General features: G+C 33.8%; 1 protein-coding gene across 1 annotated transcript; it reads right to left on the reverse strand.

The window, feature by feature from the left end:
* Positions 1-1,380: 1,380 nt before the first annotated feature.
* LOC127843587 (magnesium-dependent phosphatase 1-like) lies at positions 1,381-16,240 on the reverse strand. The gene is made up of 7 exons (XM_052373270.1): positions 16,146-16,240; positions 7,952-8,005; positions 7,672-7,732; positions 6,860-6,970; positions 5,696-5,803; positions 4,624-4,709; positions 1,381-2,816 (listed from the first exon to the last, which is right to left on the reverse strand). The coding sequence occupies exons 2-7, from the start codon at positions 8,001-8,003 to the stop codon at positions 2,716-2,718; spliced, it is 519 nt and encodes a 172-aa protein (XP_052229230.1). The 5' UTR covers positions 8,004-8,005; positions 16,146-16,240; the 3' UTR covers positions 1,381-2,715.
* Between the last annotated feature and the right edge of the window lie 406 nt (positions 16,241-16,646).

Consider the following 16,646-nt stretch of genomic DNA (forward strand, 5'->3'; position numbering starts at 1 on the left):
TAGGGGTCGGGTTAGGGTTAAGGCTAACCCAAACCCGACCCCTAACACTACCCCTTACCATAACCCTCTAACCACCCCATGAACATTACAATAGTGGACATTGCTGGTTGTCGTTGTCAGCTTCCCTAATAACTCAGGGGTCCGCCAAGAATTGGGCCGAAAGTCAGCAAATGTCGCTTTGTGTTATGAGCTAGGAAAATCCATTTCGCCCTCATTTTCATTTCAATACAACCTTCTATTTAAATTCCAGCAAACACAATTTATCTAATCACACCCAATTAAAATCCGATTATCCAATTAACTGTCCAATAGCTTGGTTTCACACATGGTATCCTCTAAGAAGCCAATTCATGTATGCTCTATGGGACAGTTCATGCATGCATCATGTAATGTGGTATTGATTAATGCCATTCGAAACTGCCACCTGATGATGTGTTACAAGCTTACAGCTGTAACTCTCTAGGAACTGGCCCCAACTCAGCATTCACATCAAAGGCCTTTGATGTTGACCAACACCATTGACAGGTGTGGATAATAAACTGATTCATGCCAATTCCACATCATCTCCATACGCTTTACATTTGAATAGTTTCATGAAAATTATTCGAAGAATATAGGAGATATGTAGTTGACCCAAGTATTACCAACGGACAAAGGCATTCCCTCTTGCTTTGTGGAAAGGGTTTAAACAATTCAAAGATAACAGCTAGTTGTTTCGCAACTTTTGCCTATAGTTTGAAATAACAATGGCTCTGAGGAACTAATATAAATCAAAACATATATCAAGATATACATGTACAGCTGAAGTTTTTGGTTTTGTAACACTTAATGTAGATAGATGATGTTTAACTCTTTATGCCCCAAATAGAGGACGTGTAGTAGTCGTCCGTTTCTTCTGTGTAGTTTTTCAACGACTGGGACGATTTAACCCTTACAGTGCTGGAACCGAATTTTGAAGGCCTTTGCAAACAGTTTGGATCCAGATGAGACGCCACAGAACGTGGGGTCTCATCAGGATCCAAACTGTTGGCTATTCTGATAATATTCTTTAAAAAAATCGAAGAAAATGCTGATTTTAGAAATTCAGCAGACGACATTTTAGCTGACGACAAATTTCCCACCATGCAAAGGGTTAAATATTATCTTCAGATTATTCTTCCATTTTGCTGGCCAATATGTCCCATATAAGTCTTAGCTGTTCATAAAAGGTCAAGGGTCATAACATTTAGATTCAGCTGTGTACCTTTTTCATCAATTCTCAAAGTGTTGGAGGCTTTTAATTCTATCTCCCAATTACCAGACATTGTACAACTTTTTTGCTTCAATGTCAATGGTCAAGGAGAACATATGCCATGCTTTTTTTTAAAGTAAAACAATACATTGTGTTTTGACTTAGATTTTAATTTAACTATAATTGAATTTAGTACAAGTATTTACAAGCTTCTAGCAAAAGTCTCTTGTAAGACCTTACAAACTTAAATATCACAGCATGATCAAAAATGAGACACATACTTAAATTACATAAATCAGTTGTTCAGAACTGGCCGGTTATTAATAACTCATTCTCAGACTTAAGATTAAAGAATAGACTTAGAGCCAAGAAAAACACTTCAGAGTTTGAACATGTACAGGCCATTAATGTTGCTTATGTCATAAATATGGGCCGTGCTCTGGGAAAAGGGGGTTTAATGCATGTGCGTAATGTGTCGTCCCAGATTAGCTTGTGCATTCCGCACAGGCTAATCAGGGACAACACTATATGTCTAAATTTGATAATTGCTAAGAAGAGACTTTCTTGAAACGAAAAATATCACAAAAGCTGTCGTCAATGATAAGCCAGTGTGGACTTTTTTATTCTAAGCATCACCTGATTTTTTTCACAAGCATGGTGCACTGACCTGATATCAAAAACTCAGCTTGAAACAATAGTATTTATAATATGCAGATACAATGGAGTCACACTTGACCATTGATATAGTGTAAATCACCTCAATTGACTTGTAACAAAGTTGAATATGATGTCGAAAGTCAGAGATAAAAACACCTTGTATTAGGGAAGTGACCGAATATCATACTGGTAGATAAAATGTATCTAAATGTATCTATTTTATCTGTCATTGAATGTGTTATAATAAAAAAATCAGTAGTAGCATAAACAATGTCTTTGAATGTGTTACAATTACAAATGTTTTAATAAGAGCATTTACTCTGTCATTGACTGTTTAACAATTACAAATATTTCACAAAGAGTATTAACTCTGTCATAATTTTTTTACAAAAATAAATATTTCACAACAAGTTTTTATAAAAATATACAATTCCATATAAGTATGCTTTTATTTGCAAAACAATACTTATATATTACAGACTCAGCATCTCTAACATCTTCAGGTGTCAACAATTGACTCAACATTATACAAGTCTCATTATGGGAAAACTGGGCTTAATGCATGTACGTAAAGTGTTGTCATAACACATTAGCCTGTGTAGTCCACACAGGTTAATCAGGGACGTTACTAACCGCTTCTAAGGATTTTGTATTCAGAATAAAATAGAAAATGTAAAATTGTATTCTAGTTGACTGCACAGGCTTATCTAGGAGAACACTTTACGTTAAAGCATTAAGCCCCTCTATTCTCAGAGCACAGCTCATTTAAAGTAAACAATAACAAAAGGTTCTATTAAACACTAATTGTAAGTATTAAAAAACTACGGTCAAGACTTCTTCTTTATTCCATCATCAAACTGCTGAAACCCTTCTGCTATGACACTCTCTGTGACTCCAACATTTTCATCTACGTAGTAGCATGTAACCCCTGAAAGGACATAAATATATCACAAATTGTTGATCACAACTCTGATGAACTTATTTTGACCTGTTCATCTACACAGTGGGTTGTAACCCCTGTAAAGGTTCAAAATCAGATTGTGTGTTACAAATTTCTCCAACATTTTCATCTAAATAGCGGTTATATGTGAAAGCCCTGAAAATATTCAAATTTAAAATTGTGTTTTGCAAATCAAATTGACATGTGACCCATGCAGCCATTAATTCTTTAAAATGCCCTGTTCGCTGAAATGTTCAGAGTTTCAGTGCTAATTGTTTTTGTTTATTTGCAGGTCTACTACCGGTTTGTGCTTGTGGAACCAAATTGACACAAATTTCCTTTCTTTTAAGATTTTTAGGAATGGTAATTTTTCCTCCATTTGGGAAGTGCCTTTTACGGGTACATTATAAAGAAGACAAAAATATGCTGCCCTTTAATGATAAAAATGTATAAATGTGTTTATTATAGGGTGTAAAATATCACTCTTGTGTTTTCGTCAAGATAGAACAATGTAACCCACATACAGACCAAAATATGCATTTAGAAAAGATATACAATTTCATTCAGCATGCTACATCTTTGTTGTGATCTACATAGTAGCATGTAACCCATTTACAGACAAACATATTTAACAAAAGCATAGGCAAGGCGTTGAACATGCCAAATAGGCAGAATGTCACAAATTCAACATAAGTGCAAATTACAAAGTCATTTTCGTTTAAAATTTATAAACCTGTATATACAATTGTAGCTAAATATCATCTGCAAACGTTGGTCATACAAAAATTGGCCTCATTTCAACCGTTTAAGAATAGCAAACTGACAAATCGGACGAAATCGACAGTTTTTGCTAGGTAGGACAAAAACCCGCACTCCAATCTAACCATAACCATCCGTGTAAATACGTGCCTGCAAACAACACTATCACAATATATCCCTCAAAATTGATGAAAGAGAGTTAAATAAACAACTTACCTCTCAAAACTAATTCCAAAAGTTTATATTTTCTTTGCAACATCTGTTTAACCCTTTTTTATTTACTTGAAAACGAAAGTCGCCATTTATGCTCTTGAACCCGGCTTAGCAATGAATTACAAAATGTACACTGACAGAACCAGGCACAATCAACAACAACAACAACGCTTTGACAAATGGCAACCGCTGATTACTTTCACAAAATGGATGTAACTAAATGAAAAATACTAACTCATTCTGATTGTATTGGAATTAGTTTTTATGGGTAAGTTGTTAATTTAACTCTTTTTCATCAATATAAACCGATAAATTGAGATAGTATTGTTTGTAAGCACGCATTTACACGAAGGGTTATGGTTAGATCGGAGTGCGGGTTTTTGTCTTCCCTAGCGAAAACTGTCGATTTCGTCCGATTTTTCACTTTGTTATTCTTAAACGATTGAAATGAGGCAAATTTGTTTATGGCCAACATTTGCAGATGATATTTAGCCACAATTTATATATAGGTTTATAAATTTTAAACGATAATGACTTTGTAATTTGCACTTTTGTTGAATTTGTGACATTCTGCCTATTTGGCATGTTCAACCCCTTGTCTATATATTAAATATCATACATGATTTTTTTGTGCCGGATCCCTATGAACAAAAGTGGAACATATCACATCAACATTTTATATAAGAAGTAGTTTGTAACATATGACTTGTTACAAATATGACTTAAGATACTAGTATGTTTTAAATTTTATAAAAGACTCAACATTATTGAACAATGCTTCTTTTTTTCTTCAAAAACAGAACTTCCATTTCATTATACTCACCAACGTTTGAAAGATCTTTTATATTTCTGTATTCATCATCAAAAAACAGCATATCTTCAAAATCTATGCCACTGTATGACTTGAATCTGAAAAATTAACATAAGCATACATGGTTTGACATAAAATATGAAAGATAATCTAATACTCATTCTTAGGTAAGGGCAAAATGGCATTTCAAGTTAACCCTTTTCATGCTGGGAAATTTGTCGTCTGCTAAAATGTCATCTGCTGAATTTCTTAAATAAGCATTTTCTTTGATTTTTTTTTTCAAAGAATACTATCAGAATAGCAAACAGTTTGGATCCTGATGAGACACAACGTTCTGTGGCGTCTCATCTGGATCCAAACTGTTTGCAAAGGCCTTCAAAATTCGGTTCCAGCACTAAAAGGGTAAATTTCTGTCTGTCAGAAATACCCGTAACGATAATGAGCGCGCTCTGGTCAAACAGGGCTTAAAGCATGTACATAACGTGTCGTCCCAGAATAATCAGCGATGACACTTTCATGCATTAACTGGATTTCCCAAGAGACTTCTTAAAATTAAAAAAACTCATAAGAGCAGAAAGTATTGTCCCTGATTAACCAATGTGAAATGCACATGGCAGTCTTGATGACAATTCATGCACATGCATTTAACACCCTTTTCCCGAAGAGAGGCTCAAACATTGTTTTTTTACTTTTTATAATATGGACAAACAGAAAAGCAATTGATCATCTCTTTTGTAAAGTTTCAGGTATTTTAATTAGGTCTATTTTATGAAACAGTAACAAATGGCCTTAAAAAAAGGCTCCTTCATAAGTAAATTAAGTTTCACCAAAGTTTCTTTTTTCTTAATCCCATGATCTAGTTTTACTAATAGGCAACAAAACAGTGCAGTGACTTACAGTGACAGAAATAAGTCCAACAAAAGATATGTAGTCAGAATCAAGACTAATCTCAGTAGACTTTAACTTAATTAAAATGGTCTCTTAACTATGTTTCTTACAGCTAAAGCCCATACACACAGTCATGACAGCTAAAGGCTACTTCTATGTTGCATGAAACTTTGAAACTGGTAAAACAATGCCTCACTTGTTAAAGTGTGTGATTTTACAACCAGGGTAGATTTCCTTGTATGTGAAATATTTGTCCCAGTCAAACAGAGCGATCAGGCTATTGGCTTCTTTCGTGCATGATGTCCTGAAAACAGGCCAAAACAGGCTCATTAACCGTTTGCATGCTGGGAAATTTGTCGTCTGCTAAAATGTCGTCTGCTGAATTAAAATAAGCATTTTCTTCATTTTTTTTCAAAGAATACTATCAGAATAGCAAACAGTTTGGATCCAGATGAGACGCCACGTTCTGTGGCGTCTCATCTGGATCCAAACTGTTTGCAAAGGCCTTTAAAATTTGGTTCCCGCACTGAAAGGGTTAATTGTATAAGCCTAGCTCTGGAAAAAAGGAGCTTAATGCATTGTGTAAAGGGTTGTCCCAGATTAGCCTGTGCAGCTGCAAAGTCTAATCAGGGAAGACACTTGCCACCTTCATGGAAATTTGTCCCTGATTAGCATATTTGGAGTGCACAGGCTAATCTGGGACAACAGTACCCTCATGCATTAAAGGGGACTTTTCACGTTTTGGTACTTCAAAACAAAATTCAAATTTGCAAATTTTCGTTGTAGTTATGATATTTGCTCTAAAATATCCATTATATGCATCTTTTGACATATTAAAAACATAAAAATTATAAAGCGTTGCAGCTCGAAAATATTGTCATGAATAATTTGGAGAGTTCTGTGTCGTTGTCGTTATATTTTGTGACACTACGAGGATTGCCTATATAAAGTATAAAATACATAACTCATTGTATGAGCACGGATTACCAAGTGGTCTAAGCGTTAGACTTTTACTCCAGAGGCCAGGGGTTAGAGCCCAGATACTAGATTTCTAAAATTAGCATTTTCTTCCATTTTTTTTTAAGAATACTATCAGAATAGCAAACAGTTTGGATCCTGATGAGACGCCACGTTTTGTGGCGTCTCATCTGGATCCAAACGGTTTGAAAAGGCCTTCAAAATTCGGTTCCCGCGCTGAAAGGGTTAAACGAGGTCTCTTCTAAACAAATATCCCAGTAGTGTACTCGGAAAAAGTTGTCTATGTTTAACCTGTGCGGACTGGGCAGGCTAATTTGGTACAACACTTTATAAACATGCCTTATGCCTCATTTTCCCCTAAGGCAACTCATATATTCCTTACCTAGATGCCACCGCTAAAATATATCCCTCTGATTTCAGTCTTTCGAGGATTTTCGGAACATCCCTGTGATGTTTCACTAAACGTCCATGTCTATCTACTACCTCGCCCGATCTGAAATACAGCATTAACAGAACTGGCTAAATGCATGTGCATAAATTGTCATCCCTGATAAGCCTGTGCAGCCCCCACAGGCTAATCTGGGATGACATTTTTAGCCTGAACTGAGTTTTTGGTTGGAAAAGACTTTTTTATAATAAAAGCTGAAAATGTTCTCTGATGCGAACTGCATAGGCTAATCTGGGGTGACACTTTATGCGCAGACATTTAACTCTTTCAGTGCTGGAACCGAATTTTAAAGGCCTTTGCAAACAGTTTGGATCCAGATGAGACGCCACAGAACGTGGCGTCTCATCAGGATCCAAACTGTTTGCTATTCTGATAGTATTGTTTAAAAAAAAATCGAGGAAATGCTAATTTTAGAAATTTAGCAGACAACATTTTAGCAAACACAAATTTCCCAGCATGCAAAGGGTTAACCCAGTTTACCCAGAATGCCGCTCATATAAACTTAAAACCATCATTTTTTGCTACAATCTGTATAGATGAAATGGTAATAAATATAAATATACAAAGACCTAAAAGTTTTTCTTATACAACCATGAAAAAGTCTAATACAAAGAACTGGAAAGCTGGCTCATTGTATTTTAGCCGGTGCGATCATGTCTATTAAATTATGAAAAAAACGATTTCTGTAATATTTATGTCAGGTTAGGTCTGGTGTAAAAGAAAACTTTCTTTTTGCCCACACTTACTTGCGCTTTTGGAATGGTGGATCCACATGTGTGTCAACCCAGAATGGCCACAATGTGTAATCTGAAAAAAATATATGTACGTTAATGTTGTATCAAGTACATTTTTAATATATGCAATCAAATCCAGTCGCCAATTCCCAAAGATTTCTTGTCTGGCAAATAATTCTTTGAATTAAAATAAATTTTCAAACTAATTTTAACATATTGAGCAAATTGGCCCTTTGAAAAAAATCTTAGAAACACATTATTACCATGTATTTTTTTAAGCCATGGTGCTTACCTAAATCAAATACAATCATCTTTGGTTTTTTTCTCACCCTGGAAGCCGCCATTTTCTGAAAATAATTTTGCGGTTACTAACTGGGTCAGCAGTTTATATGCCATAGGAGCATAAAAAGACATGAACTCCGGCTGCCAATAAAGGGATTTAAAGTTTGAAACATGTCATAGAAGTTTAAAAGCATGTACCTGTAATAAATTTTAGTAACTTACTTAATTTATCTATCGTAATATTATTTTTGATGATCCACATACATATGTAGTCATTGTATCACAACAACAGGGCCAAACGTTATAGGTTGTTTAAATGAGACTTAAAAAATTGAACTGTTTTGATCGCGTGTTTGGTGTTTTAAGAACCATTTTAGAACTCTGCCAAAATATAATTAATTATTCCATGATGACTTGGTAAAAAATGAAGCCTATAGTGTTAACAAGCTTTTTATTTAATTTGACCATGTGACTCGTATGACCCCTATGACCCCTCATGAACCATTTCTGAACTAATGACCTAGTTTTGATCCTGTTTAAAACTTTGTCAGGATATCATTGGGACAAACGTTCTTACCATCTTTCATGAAGGTTGGAAATAAATGTGGCCCCTAGAGTGTTTACAAGCATTACCTTTTATTTGAACTAATGTCCCTGTTTTTGAACCCATTTAAACCAGTGTTAAACTTTGTCGAGATGATCTGACCGAATCTCATTAAGATTGGGCCATTAGTACGGCATGTAGAGTGTTAACAAAGTGACTTATATGAAGAACCCACCATGAATGACAAACAACAGTCAACAAACAAAACAAAAACAGTGATCACTAATGAAATTCGTGCTCATGCTAAAATTGAGTCCTCCAAAATGTTCACAGGGTATTTCTATAAGAACAAGCGATGTGTTTGTGAAACACTATGTCCCCATATATTTGACCTTTGACTTTGAAGGATGACCTTGACCTTTCACCACTCAAAATGTGCAGCTCCATGAGATACACATGAGATACACATGCATGCCAAATATCAAGTTGCTATCATCAATATTGCAAAAGTGTATACACTGTATTAAATGAGCGATTTTGACCCATATATTTTACCTTTGACCTTGAAGGATGACCTTAACCTTGATCTTTCACCACTCAAAATGTGCAGCTCCATGAGATACACCTGCATGCCAAATATGAAGTTGCTATCTTAAATATTGCAAAAGTTATGGCAAATGTTAAATTTTGCCCAAACAAACCAACCAACAAACCAACAGACAGGGCAAAAACAATATGTCCTCCACTATAGTGGTGGGGGACATAAAAATTGCTCCCAACATCCAAGTTTTAACAACAGGACATCATCCAATTAATGTGTCTGGTCAAGAAAGTACTAGTTGCAATAATCCAAATCACAGCTATTGGCTTTCAAGGTCACTGGGTGTTGCAACTTGTAAAGGCTTTTTTTCATTTATAAGTAATGAAAACTAATATTAGCCACATAAACTATTTGATTTTCTTGCATAAATAAACACACACAGATCATAAATCTCTAATGCGAAAATTAAAACATTTTACTTGATATGATGGAATAATGATATTAATACAAGTTTCAAACATGTCAATGGTTCATGAAAATTTGTAAGGTTTCACAATGGAAAACACAAAGTATTCCGAATTTGAAAATATGCTTATTAATAAATTGACTATCTTCAGAATGCATGGCAAGATAGATATTGTGTCTAATCAACCAATAGTGATACATAGACCATCTCCGCAACTTCTGTTAAAAAGATTGAATTGTCAATTCAAAACAAGGCTTTTGATTACGGTTAATTGTCAATTCAAAACTTAGGCTTTCCGTCAGATTAAGTTTTTGTCAATTTTTTGTTTTGAGCATTTATCCACAAAAAACACCAAAATTGATGTTGATTGGGCAAAAAAAAAATAGGTTCGTTTCCGGTCACCCGACCGTGTCTCCTGAATCTGCGCCGACCCTCAATTTTGTATTGGGGTCGCCAAAAAAAAAGAAATGTATAAAAAAAAAACAATCGTTCATGTTCGTTCATACATGATGTAATATCAAGCAAACAAAGCATATATATATATATATATATATATATATATATATATATATATATATATATATAGGGTAAAGTGATCGTGAGTCGGACAGTGTTTTCAGTTTCGAACGATTTGAGCTATATTTAGAACTGTCAGGACGGTTTCTTCAAACTGGTACCCAGCCTATTATTCCAGCTAGGCATTTCAACTGTTTTGCAGGCAAACCGGTTTAGATTGCGCCTATATGTGTAGTTGAATACAGCTACTCCAGTTCGATTGTGAGTCGGATAGTTTTGATATTGAGTCGGACAGTGAGAGATGTCAGAGTAAATGGCCATATATTATATGGTTTTATACTATTTTAAGTCAATAATGCAAAAATATTTGTTCTATTAATGCTTTTTCAATATTTGGTTTATATTGAAATGAATTAATCTAATTAAATGATGTAAAATTACTTATATACTAACGTTATCGACCAGTGGTTGCTACACGCGCTTCTAAGCTCGGCAACCCGGGTTCGACTTCTCTCCCGGTGCATACAAGTTCGATTGGTGGTTGCCATACTAGACCAGCGAGGTTTTGCTAAATTTATTTTCACACTATTTAAGAGTATCAGGTTAATATTGGGTAACTATATACTTATATAGTTACGATGCCTTGCTTAATGCACTACGTGTGTTAGCGTGTGTGAACATGAACGTCTATGAAGCCCATCGGGTATCGAAAACAAGTTGAAGATTGAAGATTCGTGTTTTCAAGCTAAAGACAAATACAATGTACAGCATAATTTCTAATTCGTATTTATGAGTAATCCAGTTACAAAACCACTCCAACTTTTTTTTCTTTTGGTGCATTACATGTCATGGCCGTGTGCCTGTTTGCTGCAGTTACCTGAGGGCTTCGAACTCAGGGTTCCGAGCTTTCAACTTTATCAATATCCACAACATATCCGAAGGCCTGCCACGCTTAAACGATGCGCCTTTCTGATTGGCGAAAATCCCCACGTACCTTAAAATGTTACCTTTACTAAACCCAAAACCCCTGGCCGCTTATGAAGTGGCGGCCTCAATAAGAGCCTTTTCATCAGTCGAGGACATTTTGGGCTTTTTACCCCAGGAAGCGCCGTGCTTTACCAGTCACCCTATCAGGCAAAGACGATTTGGGAACATTATATTCATCGCGGCGAACAGACATCCTGATTATATGGAGCCACTGAAGTATCAAAAATTAAGCCAATACGTTTTAAATACATCATTTTATTTATTGGCAAATATAAACAAACATAATGATAAAACATTGAAAATAAGAAACTGTCAACTGTAGCTGCACTGTCAAATTTCACAGAATGTTAATAGATTTTATATATGTATGAACTCTTTAATATCTCAGGCTCAGCTATGGAGTCTGCATTTGTTTCGCAGCAACGAAGCCGATGCTGCAATTCTGCATCGGCCCGCGCAGCTTTGAAAACTTTTCTGGGGACATTTTTGGCCCGAAGGTAACACGACCCTTTTGCAAAATTCAATACAGTCTTGAGCTTTAGGGCATCTTCACTGCGAAGATAATATCGGCCCTGGTGCAGGCGTGAGTCTCCATAAACTGCAATCGCATTACAGTCCTTTCGGTTACCAGGTTCATGACGACAATAATGCAATGGACCGACTTCTTGCTGCTTTGCACCTGTATGGTGCATACCGACAACACAAAACTTGCGGATTATCACATTCTTCATCCTATTAATTAAAAAGTGACATACGACAGCACAAACTATTAACTACAAAGTGCAAACAGTGTAAAATAGTGGTAAAATCCTATTATTACCAACGTAGCCCAATTTCTCACATGATATTTTTGTATGAATAAACATCGTTAGACATCAACAAATTTCGGAAAGCGCAACATGTAAGAATTTGGTTTACGTGCTCATTTTGTGCTAGAAATGAACTTTTAATCAAAAGTAGTAATAAAAACAAACACTTTGCACAAATTAATTAGAACAATCTAGCACAGACCGAGTAAACTGTATGATGAATGGAACATATAAGAGCTATTGGACTTGTCAACATTTGCATTTAGTTCCACGTAAACCCGTAATAGGCTTATTTCTGTATTTTAGACCTATCTATAAACTTTTATATGTAAATATAGGTTAAACATTGTTTATTCAAAACTGACAATGAGTCTGACAGTGTCCGACTCAATATCAAATTGCGTTGTTTTGCTGTCCGACTCAATATCTAAAATGGTTCATGTTGTCGGTGGGGAAATTTGTTGATCAATTCAAAGAAACTACGATTAAACTTAAATTTAGTTTACAAAAGGATCATAAATCTACAGCTTAAACAATGATGTCAATTGCTCAAACAGATTTCAACACTGCTAGACTGTTTCAAACGCAAACAAAACTTACTTCTTTTGCATTGTCAATTTTGAAATTCGCGCCCGTGAAGGTATTTTTAGAAATGAACTTCAGGAATGCTGGGAAGTACGCCACAACAGACAAACGACTTATTTGATTGGTTTAAATATTTATTTCGGTTAATGTACACTTGTTTACATGCTGAACTGTCTAAAATCGACAGAAAAACAGGTCCAACAAGGGACAAAATTGTCACAAAACCAGGTTTTCATTGTGAAAAAAAAATCTGATAAAGGGAGAAAACTCAAACTGAACTTTTGAAATGAACAAACAAAATTAACCCCCTTTGTAAGTTTGTTTTTAAAAAAATCTATTTTTAGTTGTGGCGACCTTGACATTGGAGATATTGACGTGATTCTTTCGTGCGACACACCGTCCCATGATGGTGAACAAATGTGCCAAATGATTTTAAAATCTCACAATGAATGACATAGTTATGGCCAGGACAAGCTCATTTATGGCCATTTTTGACCTTTGAACTCAAAGTGTGACCTTGACCTTGGAGATATCGACGTAATTATTTTGCGCGACACACCGTCCAATGATGGTGAACAAATGTGCCAAATGATTTTAAAATCTGACAATGAACGACATAGTTATGGCCCGGACAAGCTTGTTCCGCCAGCCCGCCCGCATTCGCCAATCTAATAACCAGTTTTTTCCTTCGGAAAACCTGGTTAAAAACGTCCGACTTCAGATCGTGTCCGACTCTAGATCACTTTACCCTATATATATGTGTGCATTTCTTATTATAAGCTTTAGTAGCCTTCCATTTTTGTACCTGAAAAAAAAATTCACTACTTATCGACCCTGTATTTTTTCGGGTGTCAGACAATTCACCCCCAAGACAATTCACCCCCTGGACAACTCACCCCCAGAATTTGATTTCCTTGGACAACTCACCCCCAAAGACAACTCACCCCCAAGACAATTCACCCCCATATTTTTATGAGATTTTAATGTCATTTTCATTTGTCATATTTGAACATAAGTTGTGAGCTGATGTTTTGGTGTTATAATTTTGACTTGGCCGCACAATTTTGACGTAATAATAATAAACTGTAGTATGTAAATGAAAGATGACATTGTGATTTTTGTCAAATGCAATTCAACAAATTTATTTTACTATAAACTGTGGTACAGCATGTTAAATAGAAATAAATAAATTTTTGTATTTTGTATAATATTTGTGCATTTGTTTTAATTAATATTATTAGTTTATTATTTTATAAATAGAACTTTGTTAAATATTGAAGTTGATTAAATAATTTCATTCAATTCTTCGAATTCGAACATTTTCATAATAATTAATGTATTCAGAATGAAAGGATAATTAATTTAATAAAATACAATGGTTTAATTCAGAAAAACCTTAATTACAGAAAGGAATTTAATCTGGTTGGAAGCCTGCCATTAATGGGTATTACAATCAAGCATTCACACCCCTGGCGAGGCTTTATCAAAGTGTCAAAACAGATTTATCAAAGTGTCAAAACAGATAAACAAAGAATTCAGTTACACACATTGACAAATTATTATGTTGGGCTGGGCAATTCAAAAAGTCTATTAACATCTCAGAAGATAAAACAAACAAGTTCATAAATATTAATTATGGCTTTTATTGCAAATGTCTATATAAATTTCACAAACATGATTTTCAATAACATATCTTTTATACATCTTCCAAGAATATTTACAAAAGACAAACACAACACATATAACAAGAGTATTTACATGAAAATACAACTATCCTCAGAAAACAGATATTCGTAATGAATAAATCCTTAACAGCTACAGAGCATTTTTTTTATTGGGAAAAAGACAACAAACTAGGAATGGGCTTCATGATTTTTGTGATGTTTTCTATCAAAACTATATATTTAATAATCTGATGTTATTTGTTTACTATTTGTTCTATATTTCAAGCTTAATAAGCAATTTTCTATGACTTTTTATTAAAAGTAATTGTTTTTTATAATTTAAACTGTATTTCAAATTTTATTAGGATTTAAACAAATCAATCAAAAATCCAGTTTTGTAGTAATTATATATGCAAATTTATATTTTAATTTTATTTAACTGCCTGTTAACATGAGTTTTTCGTAAACAAAATTAATTATTTTAATTGTTATTATCCATTTAGTTGTTGGATTTTCTCTCATAGAAGGATTATTGATAAAAGTTTCGTATAGTAATGTTGTGTATTGAAACATTTCAAGTCCACTTCAATCATACAGTATGTTAACTCATTCCATACTACAGCTTTATCTCTAGGTAACTCCTATCAGTAATAATCTTATCTACACTCTGAAAACCTGACAGATTATCTTTTTATTGTTACTTTTAGAGGTGTGAAAAGGGATATGGTGTTTTAAGTTGTTGTTACTTTGTTGACTGTTGTGACAAATATTTTATTATCATATTTCCCATTTAAAAAAATTAGTCTTCAAAATCTTGCATAACTTATCAAATAAAAAAAATTGCATTAAATAATGTATCCAATACCATAAATATTTATTTAAACACTTTTTACAAATATAAACTGTTTTATTGAATACAAACAATCTTTAATAAAACCAAACACCTACTTTATTATTTAATGACAAATAGACAATAAAAAGATATTGTTAATAAGTAAAACAAACATCAATTGATAAAAAGCACAGTTCTGTTTCAATTGCAAGTAATTTTATGACTGACAAATAAATTCAGAGAATATCTTAATATGCTTTGATTATAACTTTATAAAAATTAAACAGAATACAACTATCCTCAGAAAAGAGATATTCGTAATGAATAAATCCTTAACAGCTACAGAGCATTTTTTTATTGGGAATAAGACAACAAACTGCCTGGGAATGGGCTTCATGATTTTGGTGATGTACCTTTGCAATCAAAACTATACATTTCATAATCTGATTTAATTGTTTACTATTTGTTCTATATTTCAAGCTTAATAAGCAATTTTCTATGACTTTTTATTAAAAGTAATTGTTTTTTTTATAATTTTAACTGTATTTCAAATTTTATGAGGATTTAAACAAATCAATTAAAAATCCAGTTTTGTAGTAATTATATATGCAAGTTTATATTTTAATTATAATTTGAACTATGGTCATTAATAATTAAACGACTTCAAAGACATCTTTTGAGAAAATAAAGCTGCAAACAATGATCTCTCTATTTTGTCTTAATTCCAAGTGAAAGAAATTAAAAATCAACAACGATAATAACAAACATGTTATGGAATAATAGTAATCTAAACATAATGAGAAAATATCTGGGGGTGAATTGTCCAGGGAGCAGGGGTGAATTGTCTAGGGGGCGAGTTTTCTCCTAGGGGTGAATTGTCTTGGGGGTGCATTGTCTTATTCCCATTTTTTCCAAGGAGACCAGAAACGGACCTATTTTTTTGGCCTTATAACAGGTATTGTGTTTGTTACAATGTTTAAAGTTAATAAAACTCGATTTTATAGACATACTTGAAACTTATTTTTTACATGGGATTTGGTATTATCAGTAAGAATCTTGAGCTGTACGTATGTACTCATAAAAGGTCAAAGCATTAAAGAAGAATTACAGAGTGTAACAGAATTTCGGATATCATATTCATCCGAAGCAATCTTGACAAGTGATCAAAAGCTTATATTTATAATTTATGGCTAATTTTTACAAAAAAAAGAGGTAAGTGATACACATATGAAAGTTTTTATAATTAATTAATAAGCATACATAGATCATAGATAGTATCCAAATATGCGATACCAACGGTGTACATCGAGTCTCAGTCACGTTGACGATTGTCAAACAAAGCGTTTGGATGACTATAACACAAGGTTAAACTATACTACAATGAAGGAAAATCTAAACGATGTTAGCTTTAAAGGACGTATAGAACACATATTTTAACTGATAATGAAAAAAAAGAACATGTTTAAGAAAAAGATCACAATCAAATATGTGTTATATGTTTCAGATTATTACATAGGCCATGACACAAACTATCATCATCTCCCGGTACAAGCCACACTCGACTTAGTGATTATTTTGCAAAGTGGTTTGTCATTCAAGAACGAAATCAAAAATGAAATAGCGAAATATGAACAGTGAAAGGGAAATATAATGAGGCGGTATTAAGGCAGAATGTTTACCTGTGATGGCTCTAAATGGAGCAACATAGATGGCAGACTTAAAATATTTTGTCTAGAGAGAATGCTTTCGTGTTTGAAGCTT

This window comes from Dreissena polymorpha, chromosome 9 (genome assembly GCF_020536995.1).
Source record: "Dreissena polymorpha isolate Duluth1 chromosome 9, UMN_Dpol_1.0, whole genome shotgun sequence".
In the NCBI taxonomy this organism is placed as follows: Eukaryota; Metazoa; Mollusca; class Bivalvia; order Myida; family Dreissenidae; genus Dreissena; species Dreissena polymorpha.

Coding starts and splice junctions, on each gene's coding strand:
- LOC127843587 (XM_052373270.1), bottom strand. CDS start 8,003: ATGGCGGCTTCCAGGGTGAGAAAAAAACCAAAGATGATTGTATTTGAT. Junction 6,971..7,671: donor CCACCATTCCAAAAGCGCAA/GTAAGTGTGGGC, acceptor GCTGTATTTCAG/ATCGGGCGAGGTAGTAGATA. Junction 2,817..4,623: donor AAAAGATCTTTCAAACGTTG/GTGAGTATAATG, acceptor ATGTCCTTTCAG/GGGTTACATGCTACTACGTA.